Source organism: Lipotes vexillifer, unplaced genomic scaffold (genome assembly GCF_000442215.2).
Source record: "Lipotes vexillifer unplaced genomic scaffold, Lipotes_vexillifer_v1.1 scaffold1081, whole genome shotgun sequence".
NCBI lineage: Eukaryota > Metazoa > Chordata > Mammalia > Artiodactyla > Lipotidae > Lipotes > Lipotes vexillifer.
Genome location: NW_006779039.1, coordinates 825495 through 841629, shown reverse-complemented (window position 1 = coordinate 841629; position 16135 = coordinate 825495). Strand labels below are relative to the sequence as shown.

At 49.3% G+C, this 16135-nt stretch overlaps 1 protein-coding gene across 5 annotated transcripts in view; it reads left to right on the top strand.

The window, feature by feature from the left end:
• Positions 1–499: 499 nt before the first annotated feature.
• Positions 500–16135, top strand: part of CD99L2 (CD99 molecule like 2) — a 110231-nt gene continuing 94595 nt past the window's right edge. For all 5 annotated transcript variants that reach the window (XM_007452124.1, XM_007452123.1, XM_007452122.1 and 2 more), the window contains exon 1: positions 500–566. In XM_007452124.1, the coding sequence (XP_007452186.1) occupies positions 500–566 (67 nt within the window). The remainder of the gene's footprint in view (positions 567–16135) is intronic.

Here is a 16135-nt window from a genome sequence, read left to right as displayed (position 1 = left end):
GGCTTCTCTTGTTGCGGAGCACGGGCTCCAGGCATGTGGGCTTCAGTGGTTGTGTCACGTGGGCTCAGTAGTTGTGGCTCGAGGGCTCTAGAGCGCTGGGTCAGTAGCTGTGGCACACGGGCTTAGTTGCTCCGCAGCATGTGGGATCTCCGCCCCTCAAGCTCCAGCCCCGCACGCAGGCTGCCGTCCCGCCCCTCGTGCATAGGCCCCGCCCCCGAGACTGCAGGCTCGCCCCGCCCCTCGCACCACAGTCGCAGTCCCACCCCACCTCACCTCGTCTCCGTCGGGCACGCCCCGACGCCAGAGCTCGCGCGCTCCCCGCCTCCTCCCTCCCGGGGCCGCGCCGCGCGCGCGCTGGTTCTGGGAGAGGCCCTGCAGTAGCGGCAGGGTTCCTCCCTCTTCGGCTCCTCCTCCTCCTTCCCGGCTCCTCCCCGACCACCCCCTCGGGCGCTCTCGCGCTAACTGTGCGCCTCTGGGCCCCGTCCGCCCGCTCCCAGCCATGGTGGCCTGGCACTCGGCGTTCCTCATCTCCCTCGCTTTCTCCTTGGCCACTCTGGTCCAGAGAGGTAAGGCGGGCGGGGGGCACGCGGGGACCCCGCCCTCTGGGCCCGTGGGGCGGGGGCCCTGCGCCCCGCGGGCCCAGTGGTGCGCATGAGCGGCTCGGCCCCCGCCCGAGGGCCTGCTGCGGAGGCTGCCGGCGGGCAGGCGGGGCCGTGCGGGAGGATGGGGCGCGGGTGCTAGCCCCGAGCCCGCGGGGGCTGACCCTGCCACAGCCCATGTGGCCGGTGGGAAGGGAACTGGACCCCTCCTGGTGCTGGGCTAGAAACAGCGGGATACTCCCCCCTTAAAATCCTGAACGAGGTGTCTCCGCCGGTGACAACACCTGTTCCCGGGAGATTGCCGTTGGAAAAACCTTGAAGAGAGCACTCATTCCCTGAGCAGGGCTTCTCAAAATGTGTTTCCAGGTCACCTGCATCAGAAGCACCTGGCGAGCTTCCTGTGCTCACTCCTGCTTTGTCAGGATCTCGGCGGGGATGGGGGGTGGACGGGGAACGGCGGTGTGTAAGTCTAACCAGTTCCCCAGGAGCTTCTGGTACCCGCCCCAGTTTTCGAGCCATTGGTGTTATTTTGCCAAGGAGGAGGAGAGAGAAATTCTACCAAATCAAGGAAGCAAGTTTCTTAGACCCTCGCTACTCAAAGTGTGGTCCAAGGCCTGCAACGACATCTCTTGGGGCTTGTTAGGAGAGCAGCATCTCAGGCCCAGCCCCTGACCAGTTACTGAGTCAGATTCTGCATTAACTAGATCCCCGGGTAATTCGCAGGCACATTTAAGTTTGAGAAGCATCTTCTTAGAATAAATGCAGTCTGTGGTTAAAAATAGGGTCGCCAAGGAGTCCCAGCAGAATCTTCTTACACTTAACTTACCTCATCTCCACATCAGAAAAAGAGGTTGAGGAAAACACTGCAGTTGAGCACAGAATTGTGCTCTGAGCTTCCTGACACAAAGGCAGATTCAGCTAGTTAAAACACATGAGCTCAGCAAAAACAAAACCGTGTCCTATAAGTGCGTTCTAGTGAGGGTTATGTTACTTATAAGGAGCACTGGAAAACAGTAGACAGTCCAAGGCAGTTTTGCAAAAGATGTAGAAATGTTTCTCCTGCGGGCAGCCCTCCTGGAGTCTGTACAAGAAGAGCCATTCAGCATTCAACAAAGGTGCCAGGCTCTGTTCTAGACACTGATGCTGCAGCCGTGAACAAAATTCAGGCTCTGTCCTCGTGGAGCTGACATCCTGATGCGGGAGAAAATAAGTGCAAACATCGCAATCTATATAAGTGCAGTGAAGAATAATAAAGCAAGTTACAGGGTTGTTGAATTTTGTTTCATTTTTCCCTTTGGGGTTAAGATTTTTATTTTGTTTATAATGCATTTGTGGGGAAAAGTATGATCACTTGATTAACTTGCATCTAATGATGTGGGACATTTGAAAGTGGAAGTGCAAAAAAGTTCGAAAAATGACACTCCCTTCAAGGCTGTCTTCTGCAAGTCTTCAACATGGTAGGCACGTTGAGAAGGTGAGGAATTTAAATGATGAGGTGTCAGGTTTTCATCATCACGGGTTACACTAGGTGATTTACAAAGTGGTGGGGGAAACGGCAAATGGGTGCAGCCGTTTTACAGATGAGGAGACGGAGGCGCACAGAGGCCAAGTAACTTGCCTCAGGTGGCAAAGCTAAGATTTGATTCCAGGCTTGTCTGATTCCACTGTCCTTGCTTTTAAGTACTAGGCATAATGCCTTTACTCCTGGAGGCTGCCCTCCTCCTACGCCTTACTGGCCAAGTGGCCTTGGGAAAGTGCCCTGAACTTGGTTCAGTTTGCTCATCTGTATAATGCCTAACAACTCATAAAGGTATCTCGAGGGAACCAGGCGTGTGTCACCCTCAGATTTGCAGCCCTGCCACCAGCTACCGTCTCCCGAGTGCTTGCTGTGTAACACTTCACATATATATTTTTTAGTTGCCCCAGGAGTTTGGCTTGTTAGGTATAATCCCAGCCTTCCAGATGAGGGGCCCCTGGTCACATAACTCAGAAGGATAGAGCCAGGATCCCACCCATTTAAGATTGCTAGCCAGTGATCTTTTAAAATTTTAATTAACGCTGAACCAGAAGAAGCTTTTGCTTCAAGGTAGGGCCCCAGTTTCCTGGATCTTTTGTGCAGAACAACATGACAAATACCAGTTTTGCATTGGTCCCCTCTGGGGATCTGGGCAGTTACAGTTTCAGAGCTACTGTGTCAAAATGAAGAAACACAAAGCAGGTCTCAGGTACCCACTGGCTCTCCGGGAGCCCCCAGGTGGTGGATCAGGTCGGTCTGCCCAAGAGCCACTTTCTCCTTGGTCCTGGTCCTCGGTAATGAGGTGTGACCTAGAAAGCCTGGCAGGCCTCAGGAGACACTCAGAACCTCGAAGCACGATTGTGAAATCCGCACGGACTCGGGCAAGTTGAGACAGGTTTTAGGCTCCCAGGAGTTTAAAAGGTGGTTAACAAGTCATTCCTGTTCTAATTACAGATGGGCTTTTAGTTCACTGTGCATTTTACTAGTTCTGAAAAATCGTCTGAGGACAGGTATGTCACCTGTCTGCACCTACAGAAATGGGAAGCTGTACTTTTGACTTCCGGGGAGAAGAATGTCAGTGGTACCGGGTGGGTAACAGTCATACGAGGGCTCCACTTCCACAGTGTCTTCCATGCGCCAGGCCCTCAGTGCCTCACACACGTTCACACCCCCTAACTACCCTGCAAGCTTGGCACTGTGACCCATCTTGTTTCCTGATGTTCACAATGGCTGTTTGCATACAGCCTTGAAAAGTAACTGAGTGGTAACCCATAACTCAGATGAAAAACGTGGTCCAGTGAGGTTTTGGACTTGAACCCAGGTTTATCTGAGTAACCAAAGGAGGGGTCATAAATGCAGATATATCCAGGGATGGGGCAGGTGACAGAAATGGGAGCCGTGGCCAAGAATGTGCGATGAGCCTGTTGGCAGATCTCCAAGTGCCTGCTCCTTTAAAAGAGAGGTAGCCCGGCCAAGAGGGAGAGTGCCAGCTGCTGCGGAGCAAGCCTGCCCAGCGCTACCACGGTGCAGGGCAAGTCACTTAACTGCTTGGTGCCTCAGTTTCCTCATCTGGAAAATGGGGATAATACCACCATCCGCCTCATGGGGTTGTTACTAGGATTAAATGAGTGCAAATGGATAAAGTACTTAGCACAACACCTGGCTCCGAGTGAGCTCTGTGCTAGTAACTTATTCCGAGCCACATTTAAAAAATACACAGTGCAAACCTTGAATATATTATGCTAAGTGAAGGGAGCCAGACACAAAAGCCCACATATTGCATGATTCCGTTTATATGTAATGTCCAGAGTTGGCAAATCCATAGAGACAAAAAGTAGGTTAGTGGTTGCCAGCGTCTAAGGGGAATGAAGAGTGACTGCTTAATAGGTACCAGGTTTCCTTTTAGGGTGATGGAAATGTTCTGGAACTGGATAGAGGTGGCGGTTGTACAACCTTGTGAATGTACCAAGAACCACTAAATTGTATGCTTTGAAAGGGTGAGTTGTATGGTATGTGGATTATATCTCCGTTTAAAATAATTCACTGCAGTCCAAGCAGAACAGATGAGGGAGGTGGCAGCATGTGACCCCTGGGTTGGGATTGGTCTTCAGGGCCCCTGAGTTTGGTCGGGCCAGGGAGAGCCAGAGCAGAGGGGTCCCCGAGTGCTGGTGGCGCTGGGATCCAGGCAGAAGCCCTGTGGGCTGACTTGGGCTATTGGGTTTGAGCCAGACAGACCCCTGGGGCACCTGCAGGATTGGCCCAGAGCTACTTAACCCTGCTTGCCTGAGTGCAGCAGTGGCCCCTGCAAAGGTGCATCCTGGGCAGGGGGGACCTTCCCTGCCCTGCATGGCTCAGGGTTGCCCTTATGCACCCGTCATTGCAGTGGACTGACAGGGTCTAGGGACTGTTGGCCTTTTAGTCTCACCTGTTTTGACTGGTTTGCAGCCCCTTCCTCACTGTCAAAAGTCACATCCCATCCCCTCCATCATTTTGGATACCAGGTAACAAAAGTGTGTGTGTTTCTTAAACACGTGCACACACAGAGAAATCACCCAAGAGTCAGTGTTAGCAGGCACTGGGGAGGGGCCTCCAGCAGAGGTGATGGCGATGAGGGTGATGAGGCTGTTTGGCAGCTCGCAGGGGAGCAGCTGATTTTGGTTTCTGTGAGTTCAGGAAAGATCCTTTCCAGGCGCACTGACTTTCCCGTTCTGGGTTCTTCCCCCGCCTGGTGATGGCGCTTTCCCTGCTGTGTGTCCACTCGTCCCCTTTGCACTCGCTATGTATTCCTCTGCTGCTCTTGGTGTGTGGCGGGGAGGCCCGGCTCTGGAGGTTCCTGTTCCCCAACCCAGGCTCGGCCCTCCCTGAGGCTGGCTCACAGGTCCACTGACTGGCCAATCTTGGTTTGCATGTAAAAGCCTAAAGTCATCCTAAATGCGTAATAGAAACAGGGGAGAAATCTTTCACGCAGGTCAGTGTTCCAAATGGCCCCCAAAGATGTCCATGCCCTAATCTCTGGAACCTGTGACTGTGGGAGGTTACATAGTGATTTCGGCCGGCAAGAGGACCTCAGTCTTTGTCTTCTTTGAGGAGAGAATTCAGCAAAGAGACTAAGACTGCAAAGCAGGTACAGACTTTATTAGAAGCACAGTACATGTGGGAGAGCACACAGGCAAACTCATGGAGTAGGGGTGGCAATGCCTTGCGCTCTGCGGTAGCTTAGGTAGTTAATGTGGGGTTAGTCTTCTGGGGTTTAGATGAGGGTGACCCTCCTTTTTTCTTCCCTATGATCATGTCATCTGCAATTCCTTATTTAGGCTTCCACCAAGCACTGTTTTTTTTCTTTAATAAATTTATGTATTTATTTTTGGCTGCTTTGGGTCTTTGTTGCTGCACGCGGGCTTTCTCTAGTTGCGGCGAGCGGGGGCTACTCTTCATTGCGGTGTGAGGGCTTCTCATTACGGTGGCTTCTCTTGTTGCGGAGCACGGGCTCCAGGCATGTGGGCTTCAGTGGTTGTGTCACGTGGGCTCAGTAGTTGTGGCTCGAGGGCTCTAGAGCGCTGGGTCAGTAGCTGTGGCACACGGGCTTAGTTGCTCCGCAGCATGTGGGATCTTCCCGGACCAGGGCTCGAACCCGTGTCCCCTGCATTGGCAGGCGGATTCTCAACCACTGTGCCACCAGGGAAGCCCCTCAAGCACTATTTTGAATCTTTCTCGTGAGCACCTTAGCAAAACCCAGCGGGAGAGGGGGAAGGGTCAAAACCGTAATGCTAATGATATTACAGTGTGGCCAAGGTTACTAGAGGATGACTTGGGACCCCTTCTGCACATGTGTCGGGCTGGGAAATCTTGACCACAAAAATGAGGATGCTGTGGTGGGCTGCTTTGTCTTTCAGCCAGTCACGGTGCTTAATTCTTGTTGGTAGTTTATCTCAAAGGGTCAGCATGAAACCAGTTGAAACCAGTTGCAGCAGGTTAACCCAGGGCCTATCTGTCTCCTTCCTCAACAGTAGAGGGGAATTAAGGTAGCAGATGGAATTCGGTTGCCAATCAGCTGGCCTGAAAATGAGATTCTCCTGGGTTATGCTGGTTAATTAAAGGATGAGGTTCCTTTAAGTATCGAAGAGGAAGGTAGGGGAGCGAGGATTAGAGTGATGCCACGGGAGAAAGATTCCACGGCCCTTGCTGGCTCCGAACATGGAAGGGGCCAGGAGCCAAGGAGTACGCAGACTCTGCCCTAGAGCTTCCAGAAGTAACGCAGCCCTGGCGATACCCTGACTTCAGCCCAGTGAGACCGCATTGGACTTCTGACCTCCCAAACTGTAAGGTAGCAGTGTGCGTTGTCGAGCAGTATGTTGGCCATCATTTATTACAGCAGCAAGAGGAAGCTAGGAGAAGCTAAGGGGTGGATATTAGCGTCCTCTTCATTCTTTGAAAAAACTAGCTTGTGGTGTTTCTTTACATTGTTTCAATTTTGCCATTTTAAATCAATCCCTAATCTGCTCTCAGTTCAGGATTTTAAAATAAATGTGCAGAAAATTGGATTATGGTGGTGGCCTTGGTGCGGCAATGAATGCTTTGAAGCACCTCTGAGGGCCCTGGAAGGCAGCTGGATTTCTTTGGCCTGCGTTTGATTTTAAATGACTCCTCAGGGAGATTGCAGAGTGCGCCCTGTGCAGTGGGCCACCTGTATCGGGGGGGCCCCCCGGCTGTGTCCGGAAAGCCCTTTCCTACGCCCCGCCCCCCAGTCCTGATGGCTGCATTTGAAGCAGGTGCAGTCTGGGTACAGCAGATAGGCTTTCTTCTTTGTCTGGGCTGTGCCTGCCCCTTTGCTGAGGAGGAGGAGTGGGCTGCCGGCTAACTTTGTCCCCAGGCGGGTTGGGGGAAAAGACCAGAGCAGAAATGGGTGGGCCTGGACCGCCACTCCACCTTCAGCTAGTTTTTTTTTAATATATATAAATTTATTTTATTTAATTTTGGCTGCGTTGGGTCTTTGTTGCTGCACGCGGGCTTTCTCTAGTTGCCGCGAAGGGGGGCTACTCTTCATTGCGGTGTGAGGGCTTCTCATTACGGTGGCTTCTTTCGTTGTGGAGCACGGGCTCTAGGCGCGTGGGCTTCAGTAGTTGCAGTACATGGGCTCAGTAGTTGTGGTGCATGGGCTTTGTTTCTCTGCGGCACACGGGATCTTCCCAGACCAGGGCTCGAACCCGTGTCCCCTGCATCGGCAGGCGGATTCTTAACTGCTGTGTCACCGAGTAAGCCCTCAAGTAGTTTTGAGCTCTCCTTTTGTTTGTTTTCTACATGGGGCTGCTCATCAGATGTCAGAGGGTTCTGCAACTTTAAAACAAAAACACTTTGAAAACTGTAGTGGAATCCCACGGAGAGGAGTGCTGCAGCTCAGTGAACATCTGTTTAAAGGAGCGGCCAGACAGCCTCTGGCTGGCATTGCAAGGTGGTTGTTTGGGACTGTTTTCCAACTTAGAGGCGGTACCCTCAGCAATAAACATTGTGGCAGTGCGGGATTCATTACCCCCCAAATAGTGCCAAGGCACTCAGGGCTCATTTTGACCTTGTTTTTATTTTTATTGCTGCTTCAGCTAGCCTGGGATGATGGAATTAACACGGGCCTGCATTCCAGTGTGGCCCCGCCATTTGCTGGCCACAGTTGCCTTATCTGCACCAAGAGGCTGCTGACCTCTGCTTTGTTGGCCTCACAGAATTGTTGGAGTAGCCAGTTAACTGCTAGTGCAAATAGGCTGTGTTGTCGAGATATTAGCCAAGTTAGGCTTCCCCGAGGGGAGGAAAATGGGAAAGAGGCCACCTGCCTAAGGGCTGCCTTCCTTGCTTGCTTGCATTGGTTCTAATGAGCATTCAGGGGCTTTCGTTTACAAAAGCCTTTATTGACCGGAACCAAAGTGCCCACGGAATTCCTGAGCTGGGCTCAGAGTCCCAGTGAGCTCAGAGGAAGAACTGTCCCAGGAGCAATGCTAATTTAGTTGCTCTTCATAGCCCATTGGCCTCCTGCAGAGTCCTGGGCTATCTTTCTGGAGCAATCCCTTTTACTTTCTCACCATTCATTCATTTGGCTCTGTCATCCAGCTTAAAAAAAAAAAAAACAAAGCAAAAATCCAAAGTAGTGCCTAAAAGGAAACAAAGAAGAACTATATTTTAATCTTTCGTTCATAAAATACAATATACCATGTGGACTTGTAGTAGTTTGGGGCTCCCATTAATTTCCTCCCAACACTTGGCTTCCCACCCCTCCCTCGCAGCTGCTCCTGGCCAAAGTTAGTGATGACTTCAGTGTGGCTAGGTCCAAGGGTCATCTGACACCCTCCCCCGGAAGCACTTTCTCCCCTTGGCTTCTGGGAAGCCACACTTGCCGTTCCTTGCCATTCTTCCTCACCTCTGACCTTAGGGCTTGTGGGGATGCCTTGGGCCTAGTCCACCTGCTTTACTTGCACTCGCTTCCCAGGTGCTTTCACCAGCCTCATGGCTTTAAGTGAAATCCCATTTTCAAGCTTTTGACTCTTCAGTTTCTAGCCCCAGCTCTGATCTCTCTTGACCTCCAGGCTCCTGCATTCAACATCCCCACGTGGTTGTCTGATGTCTTGCTGGTGTTAATTTACTGAAATTCTTCCGGTTCATCTGTTCTCCCCTCCCACCAACTGAGTCCTCGCCCCTCCCTCAGGATTCCTGGACCTCCCCATAATCCAGCAACCAAAGGGTCCGTGCCCTGCGCAGCCATGTTAAGTTATTTTGACTGTTACCCTTGCTCATACGTGTCACTGAAGACCCAGTGCAAACCTGAGCTGCTGCTGGCTGCCTCCAAACCTGCTCCTCCCACCCGAGTAACTGGCAACCCCATTCTGCTAGGGCCTCTGGCCACTCCTCCATGGCTTTCTTTCCTTCATGGCCCCCATCTGATTTGTCAGCAGACCACGCCTGTGACCACCCTCGGAATCATCCAGACTCCCACCTGTTTCACCTCCTCTCTGGCTACCTCCCTTGGCTGGGCCACTGTCCCCTCTCATTGGAGCCCTGGCAGTGACCTCCCAACTCTGAACTCTCAGAGTTCACTTCTGCCCCCTACAGTCCAGACTCTACACAGCAGCCAGACCATCTTTAGAGACCTAAATCGCATTGCATCCCTCTGCATCCCTCTGCCCAGAACCCTCCAGTGGCTTCCAGTTGTAATGAAAATAAAATCTAAACCCCTCTGTGGCCTACAAGTTCCAACAGAATGGGGCCTACGCATGCTCTGACCTTGGCTCCCACCCCTGCCCGGGGCTGGCTTGCTGCTCCTCCAGTATGCTAAGCAGTCCGTCGCCTTGGCATCTTCCTGTTTGCCCTCTCCTCTGGCTAGAAGTTCCTCCCCCAGGCAGTTGCCTGGTGGGTCTCAAGGGCTTTGGAGTACCCCCATCAAGGTGGGACAGCTCGGGGATTTGACTGTTTCTACTTGGAGAAGGGTCACAAAAGGTGGAGCGGTTTTACCCCAGATAGAGGCTATTGAGCAGGGTTTCTCAACAATGGCACTGTTGACATTTGGGGTGGGAGAATTCATCGGGAGGGCTGTCCTGTGCATCGTAAGAGATTTAGCAGCATTCTTGGCTTCTCCCCACTACACGCCAGTCGTACCCCCTCCCAAGTCGGCCAACCCCAAACGAGTACAGACATTACTCAGTGGCCCCTGGGAGCAGAACCGCCCAGGTTGAGACCCGCTGCTGTACAGACAGCCGTATTCTTTCTGTGATTCCACTCTCCATTTTCAGTTCCTCATGAGCCACTGGAGTTTTCTGTCATCGTCACATTGCCTCAGGATACACATGTGAGAGTAAATCAGGTCACAGCCAACCAGGAAAACACCGTAGGCTCCTCGGTGAGCTTTGAGCTCATCCTAGTTAGATCAGATGCGTCACCAATCTCCTTAGGTAGTTATTTTCTGCATATAGATCCCCACAGACGGCTTGTCCCAACTAGTTTGTGTGTGTTGATCTTTATTACCTTCAGCTTTAGCTGACGGCCTTGTCTTTTTAAATATGTTTTACAGTTTTCTGAGAACCGGTGGAAAAAGAATAAACAGAAAACTGAGCCAAAGACTTGACCAGGCAATTCATAAAAGAAGAAATCAAATTGGACAACAAACATATGAAAAGATGCTCAACCTCATTAGTAATTGGAGAGATGCAAATTAACCCGTGATAAGATAAAATTACATACCCTCCAGTAAGCTAAAAACTATAATGAAGTCTGATAATACCAGGTGTTTACATGGTTACGTGAGTAATACGTGCTCTTTGTAGTAAACTTTGAAGATGTAGAAAGGTGTCGAGAAAATGCAAACCCCATAACCCAGGGTTAACCACTACTAACATGTTGGAATACAGTATTTCTTTTTTTTTTAACTTTTTTTTTTTTTTTTTTTTTTTTTTTTTTTTTTTTTTTTTTTTTTTTTTTTTTTTTTTTTTTTTTTTTTTTTTTTTTGCCGCACTGCATGGCTTGTGGGATCTTAGTTCCCCTACCAGGGATTGAACCCGGGTCCTGGCAGTGACAGCGCTGAGTCCTAACCACTGGATGGCCAGGGAATTCCCTGGAATACCATATTTCAGTAGTAGTTTTTTTTTTCTGTGTAGAAATATATATTTCACATTATTAGTATTGACCTGTGTGTATAGCTTTTTCCCTTATTGTGAAATATGGCATAGATACAGAAAAGTGTGCAAGGCCTTTAACAAGTAAGTATAAAGTGAAGATCTGTGTCATCACCAAAATCAGGCCAAGAAATAGAATGTTGACAGCACCCAGGTGGACCTCTGTGTGCCTCTTCTGATCACAGACCCCCCCCGCCAGAGGTGACACTAGCCTGCCTTTCGTGCAGTCATTCTACCACCTGTGCATGTGGCCCTAAATAGTTTAGTGTGGCCTGTCCTGTAGCCTTGTAGCAATGGAATTACACTCTATGTAGGCTTCTGTGCTTCTCATTGCCGTGTCTTCTCTTGTTGTGGAGCGCAGGCTCTAGTGCGCAGGCTTCAGTAGTTGTGGCACGTAGGCTCAGTAGTTGTGGCGCACGGGCTTAGTTGCCCCGTGGCATGTGGGATCTTCCCGGAACAGGGCTCAAACCCATGTCCCCTGCATTGGCAGGAGGATTATTAACCACCGTGCCACCAGGGAAGTCCCTTGTTCTCTTACTGATGGATGTTTGGGTTGTTTCCCGTTTTTGAATGTTTCAAGCAGTTCTGTCATAACCATTCTTATGTAGATATGTACAAGTTTCTCTAGGGTACTGGTTCTTTTTTGTTTTCAACTTATTGAAGTATACCTGATTTAGAATGTTGTTGATTTCTGCTGTACAGCAAAGTGACTCAGTTATACATATACATACATTCTTTTTCATATTCTTTTCCGCTATGGTTTATCACAGGATACTGAATGGAATTCCCTGTGTCCTGCAGTAGGACCTTGTTGTTTATCCATTCTGTATATAACAGTTTGCATCTGTTAATCCCAAACTCCCAATCCAGCCCTCCCCACCCCCCTCCCCCTTGGCAACCACATGTCTGTTCTCTATGTCTGTAAGTTTATTTGTGTCATATTTTAAATTCCACATATAAGTGATATGATATTTGTCTTTCTCTGACTTACTTCATTTATGATAATCTGTAGGTTCATCCATGTTGCTGCAGGTGGCATTTCATTCTTTTTATGGCTGAGTTCCATTGTGTATATGTATCTAGGGTGCTGGTTCTTAAACTGGTCTGGGGACCCTTGGAGGGCCCCCAAAGTGTTTTCAGGAGTCCACAAGGTCAGGCTATTTTCATAATAACACTAAGATATTAAATGCATTTTGCATTATTTTCTCATGAGTGTATGGTGTTTCCAGAGTTGATGTGATGTGTAACATCATTACTCTGATGGCTAATGAAATGTGGGCTTGCGTCTTCTTGTGTTTTACATTTTTCTCAGTTTTAATTTCTAATATGATAAATGTCAATGGATATAACCCACCTAAACAAAAGCTTTTTGGGATTCTCAAGTTTTGAGTGTGTAAGACCAAAAAGTTTGAACATTGCTGTCCTCGGATTCTACCTAGGAGTGGAGTTTCTGGGTTATGTAGTATTTGTAACTTCAGTCTTAGCAGGTGATGCCACACTGTCTTTCAAAGTGGTTGTGCCAACACTTGGCACTGTCAGACTTCAGTATAATTTTAGCTACTAGTGGGTGTGTAATTTTATATTTTTATGGTTTTGTTTGCATCTCTCTGGTTACTAATGAAGTTGAGCATCTTTCTTTCCATATGTTTATTGTCCAATTTGATTTCTTTATAAATTGCCTGGTCAAGTCTTGGCTCATTGATCTATTCTTTTTCTATGGTTCTCACACACGATGCTTTATTTCCTCATGTGCTTGGTTATTTTTGGCTGTGTACTACTCATTGCCCTTGAAATATATATGTGGGGATGCTTTGAAGTCTAGGATAAATGTACCTTCTTCCAGAGAAGATTTGTATTTGACTTTGTCAGGCGCCCTTAGGACATTATTAGCCTGGGACTACTTAAAACAAGTGCCTGATTTTTCCCCTTTGTTTCCACAGCACCAAGGCAGCCTTCCTTGCAGTCCTCTGGAGGCTGAATTGGGAAGGGGCAAGTTTGTTTCTGAGTCACCCTTACCCCAAGGGTATAGTCCTCTGGTGTCCCAGTTTAATGTGGGAAGAATTTTTCTATTCAATAGATTCCTCAGTTTAGGTGGTCATGGTCCCAAACTACAGTCCCCTTTGCCTGTCTTGGAAGGTTGCCAAAATCAAAGGCAAAGTTGGTCCAGCTGGGTGTGCATGGGTTCCCGCATCTCTGGATTTCCTGCTGTCTCTTAGGTTTTGCCATGTTTGTTGTTGTTGTTATTTTTACCATTTTGTCAGTTCTTCAGCGTTTTTAAGGGTATGTTTTTTAAAATCACCCACTTTAGTTGTTCTTAATTGGAAGGTTGCTCCAAATAATCTATCCTGCCATTACTAGAAACACAAATTGATATATCTTTATCCTGTTTATGTAACCTTACATTTTCTTGTGTAATTAAAATTGTTTTCAGTACATGATTTCTGATGGATATTAAGGTGGACTCCAGGTCTTTGCTATTATAAATTACATTTCAGTAAACATTTGTACATAATATTTGGCTGAGGATAATGGTACCTAATGACAGGGTGGCTGGGAGAGGGCGGAGAGAGAGGGTGTGAACCTTAGTGCTCCATTCACGTCAACTGTTGTTCCTGTTCTTATCACATACACACATGAGGTGGCCAAGGGGGCCTGCGGACGAGGAGACAGTCTCGTGCCGAGCGTGTGGGGAGCCAGCTAGACAGTTAAGGGTTGGAGGAGTAATGTCAGGTGACAAAAGGAGCCGATTAAGGAACGTGGATTGCCAAGGTACCCTGAGGGCCTGGCTTGAGTCAGAAACCCTGAACTGGCAGCTGTGCCAATGCCAGTCAGCACAAGGATGTGAGACCTGCTACTGCAGAGAGGCACCACCCCACAAGCGTGGCCAGGCTGGTGGTTGCTGGCCATATGGTCTGTCCTGTCCAGGAGGTGTTGAGCAGGCACCCTGCTCGGTGCTGGGCCAACGGAGGTGACTCGGGCACTGGCCTTGCTTCCAGAAGGTCCCAGTGTAGTGAGGCTAGAGAGTGGGTTCTCCTCTCAAGGTTGGGGATTAGTAGGGTGAGAGCAGAACGTTGTGACAGGGATTGCCGATGCTGGGGTCTCTGCCGTGACCACGCTGTGGCTGTACCCCAAGGAGAGCAGGAGGGGCCGCCAAAGGGGGCTGCCTGGCAGGCTCTGCAGGTCAGCTGGGGCAGGAGGTTCGGCCGGGATTGGGAAGATGGGGCCAAGGCCAGAGAGTGGGATTTCCAAGGTGGTGCAGTTTCTTGTGCAGAGTGGGGATGCAGTTGCCTTTAGCAGAGTGAGGTAGGTGAAGGGTTTTGGAGATGTGGAAGTCGGTGAAGGGGCCGAGGGCAGGATCTGGAGGATATGCAGGCCGCAGTTAGCATACTAGGTTGACTTGGGCTAGAGAGAGAACCCAGCCACTGCTGGGCGGCTCCACTCACTCCATGACTCGGAGGGAATATGCTGGAAGTCAGGAGAGGACGGCCTTAAGGAAAGGGGCAGCAGCTAGGTAGCTGCAGCCTCAAAAGAGGAGGGAGGGCTGACTGAGGGTGAGGGTGGGTTTCTTGGAGGGGCCTGATCTTCCCTAGAGAGGAGGAAACAGGCAAAATGTCGTAAAGGTACTTGCCCATGGTCACAGATGGTAACCTTTGTAACCACTGCCCCTGAAGTGCAGAAGCCTTTGTGTAGCAGGTTGATTTCCCTTCTCCCACAAGTTCACCGACCGAAAGTGTACAGTTCAGTGGGTTTAGTATATTCAGAGTGGGGCAACCATCACATTGCATTCTGGAACATTTCTGTTACCCCAAAAAGAAGCCCCGTGCCCTTCAGCAGCCCCTCTCCCAATCCACCCCGCTTCCTCCCTGGCAGCCACTAGTCTGCTTTGTCTGTGTGTATTTGCCTATTTTAGAGACTTCATAGGAGTGGAATCATACAATGTGTAGCCTTTAGTATCTGGTTTCTTTCAATCAGCATAATGTTGACAAGGTTCATCCATATTGTAGCACGTGTCAGTAGTTCATGCCTTTTTATGGCTCAGCAGTATTCCATTGCATGGGTGCAACACATCTTATTTACCCATTCATCAGATGAGGGACACTTGGGTTGTTGCTACTCCGCCTACTATGAATACTGCTGTAAACATTCATGTACAGACTTTCGTGTGGATGTAAGTTTTCAGTTATCTTGGGTAGAATTGCTAGGTCATATGGTAATGCTGGGTTTTACTTTAGGAACTGTCAGGGAGGTTTACAAAGCTGCTGCATCATTTTACAATCCCACCAGCAGCGCGTGAGGGTTCTAGTTTCTCCACATTCTCACCAACGCTTATTTTCTGTTGTTGTAGTATCTCATTGTGGTAGTCAGCACCCTCTCCCTTTCCTTGGTCCTTTTCACTCACCTAACAATACGCTTAAGTTTTCCTTAATCCTGCAAAATCTCTCCTTTCCTTGCCTCCCTTTTAAGCTAATACCCTGTCCCTCCTCCTGCAGATCTCCAGTCCCTGCCGTCGCTCTTCATCTCCCTTTATTTTCTCAATCAAACTGGAGTGTGGCTTCTGTCATTTGCGCCACTGGTCTACTCAGGGGTTTCACCGAGGCCTCCAGAGGGCAACTGTGTTCTTTAAGTAGATACTGAAGTAGGTCCCAGATCATTGGCACTGGTGACCTCACTGGGCTGCGGAACTGGAAGGAACCGGGTGATGCTCCCGTGTTACTGTAGGGTTATTTGGGGAGATGCATGCAGGGAGCTTCTCGAATTAGTTTAGTAGACAGCAGGCAGTAGACGTAGGGGTGCGTACAACTGGTGGCAGGAAATGTCTAGACTAGTGATATGCACATGGTGGGCCCCTGAGGCCTTTGAACTGACATTGGGGTCCAGTGTTTCCAGTGGAAACACAGTCAGTGATGCAGCTGGGTCATTCATGTACTGGAGTTAAAAATGTATTCAGATGCTGCTCTGATGAAACAAATAGCAGAAATTTTAGAATCTTGATAGGACAGGCTTTTCTTTTTGTAACATCTTTATTGGAGTGTAATTGCTTTACAATGGTGTGTTAGTTTCTGCTTTATAACAGAGTGAATCAGCTATATATATATACAGATGTTCCCAAATCTCTTCCCTCCTGTGTCTCCCACCCTCCCTATCCCACCCCTCCAGGCGGTCATAAAGCACCGAGCTGATCTCCCTGTGCTATGCGGCTGCCTCCCACTAGCTAGCTATTTTACGTTTGGTAGTGTATATACGTCCATGCCACTCTCTCACTTCATCCCACTTACCCTTCCCCCTCCCCATATCCTCAAGTCCATTCTCTAGTAGGTCTGTGTCTTTATTCCCGTCTTACCCCTAGGTTCTTCATGACATTTTTTTTTTTT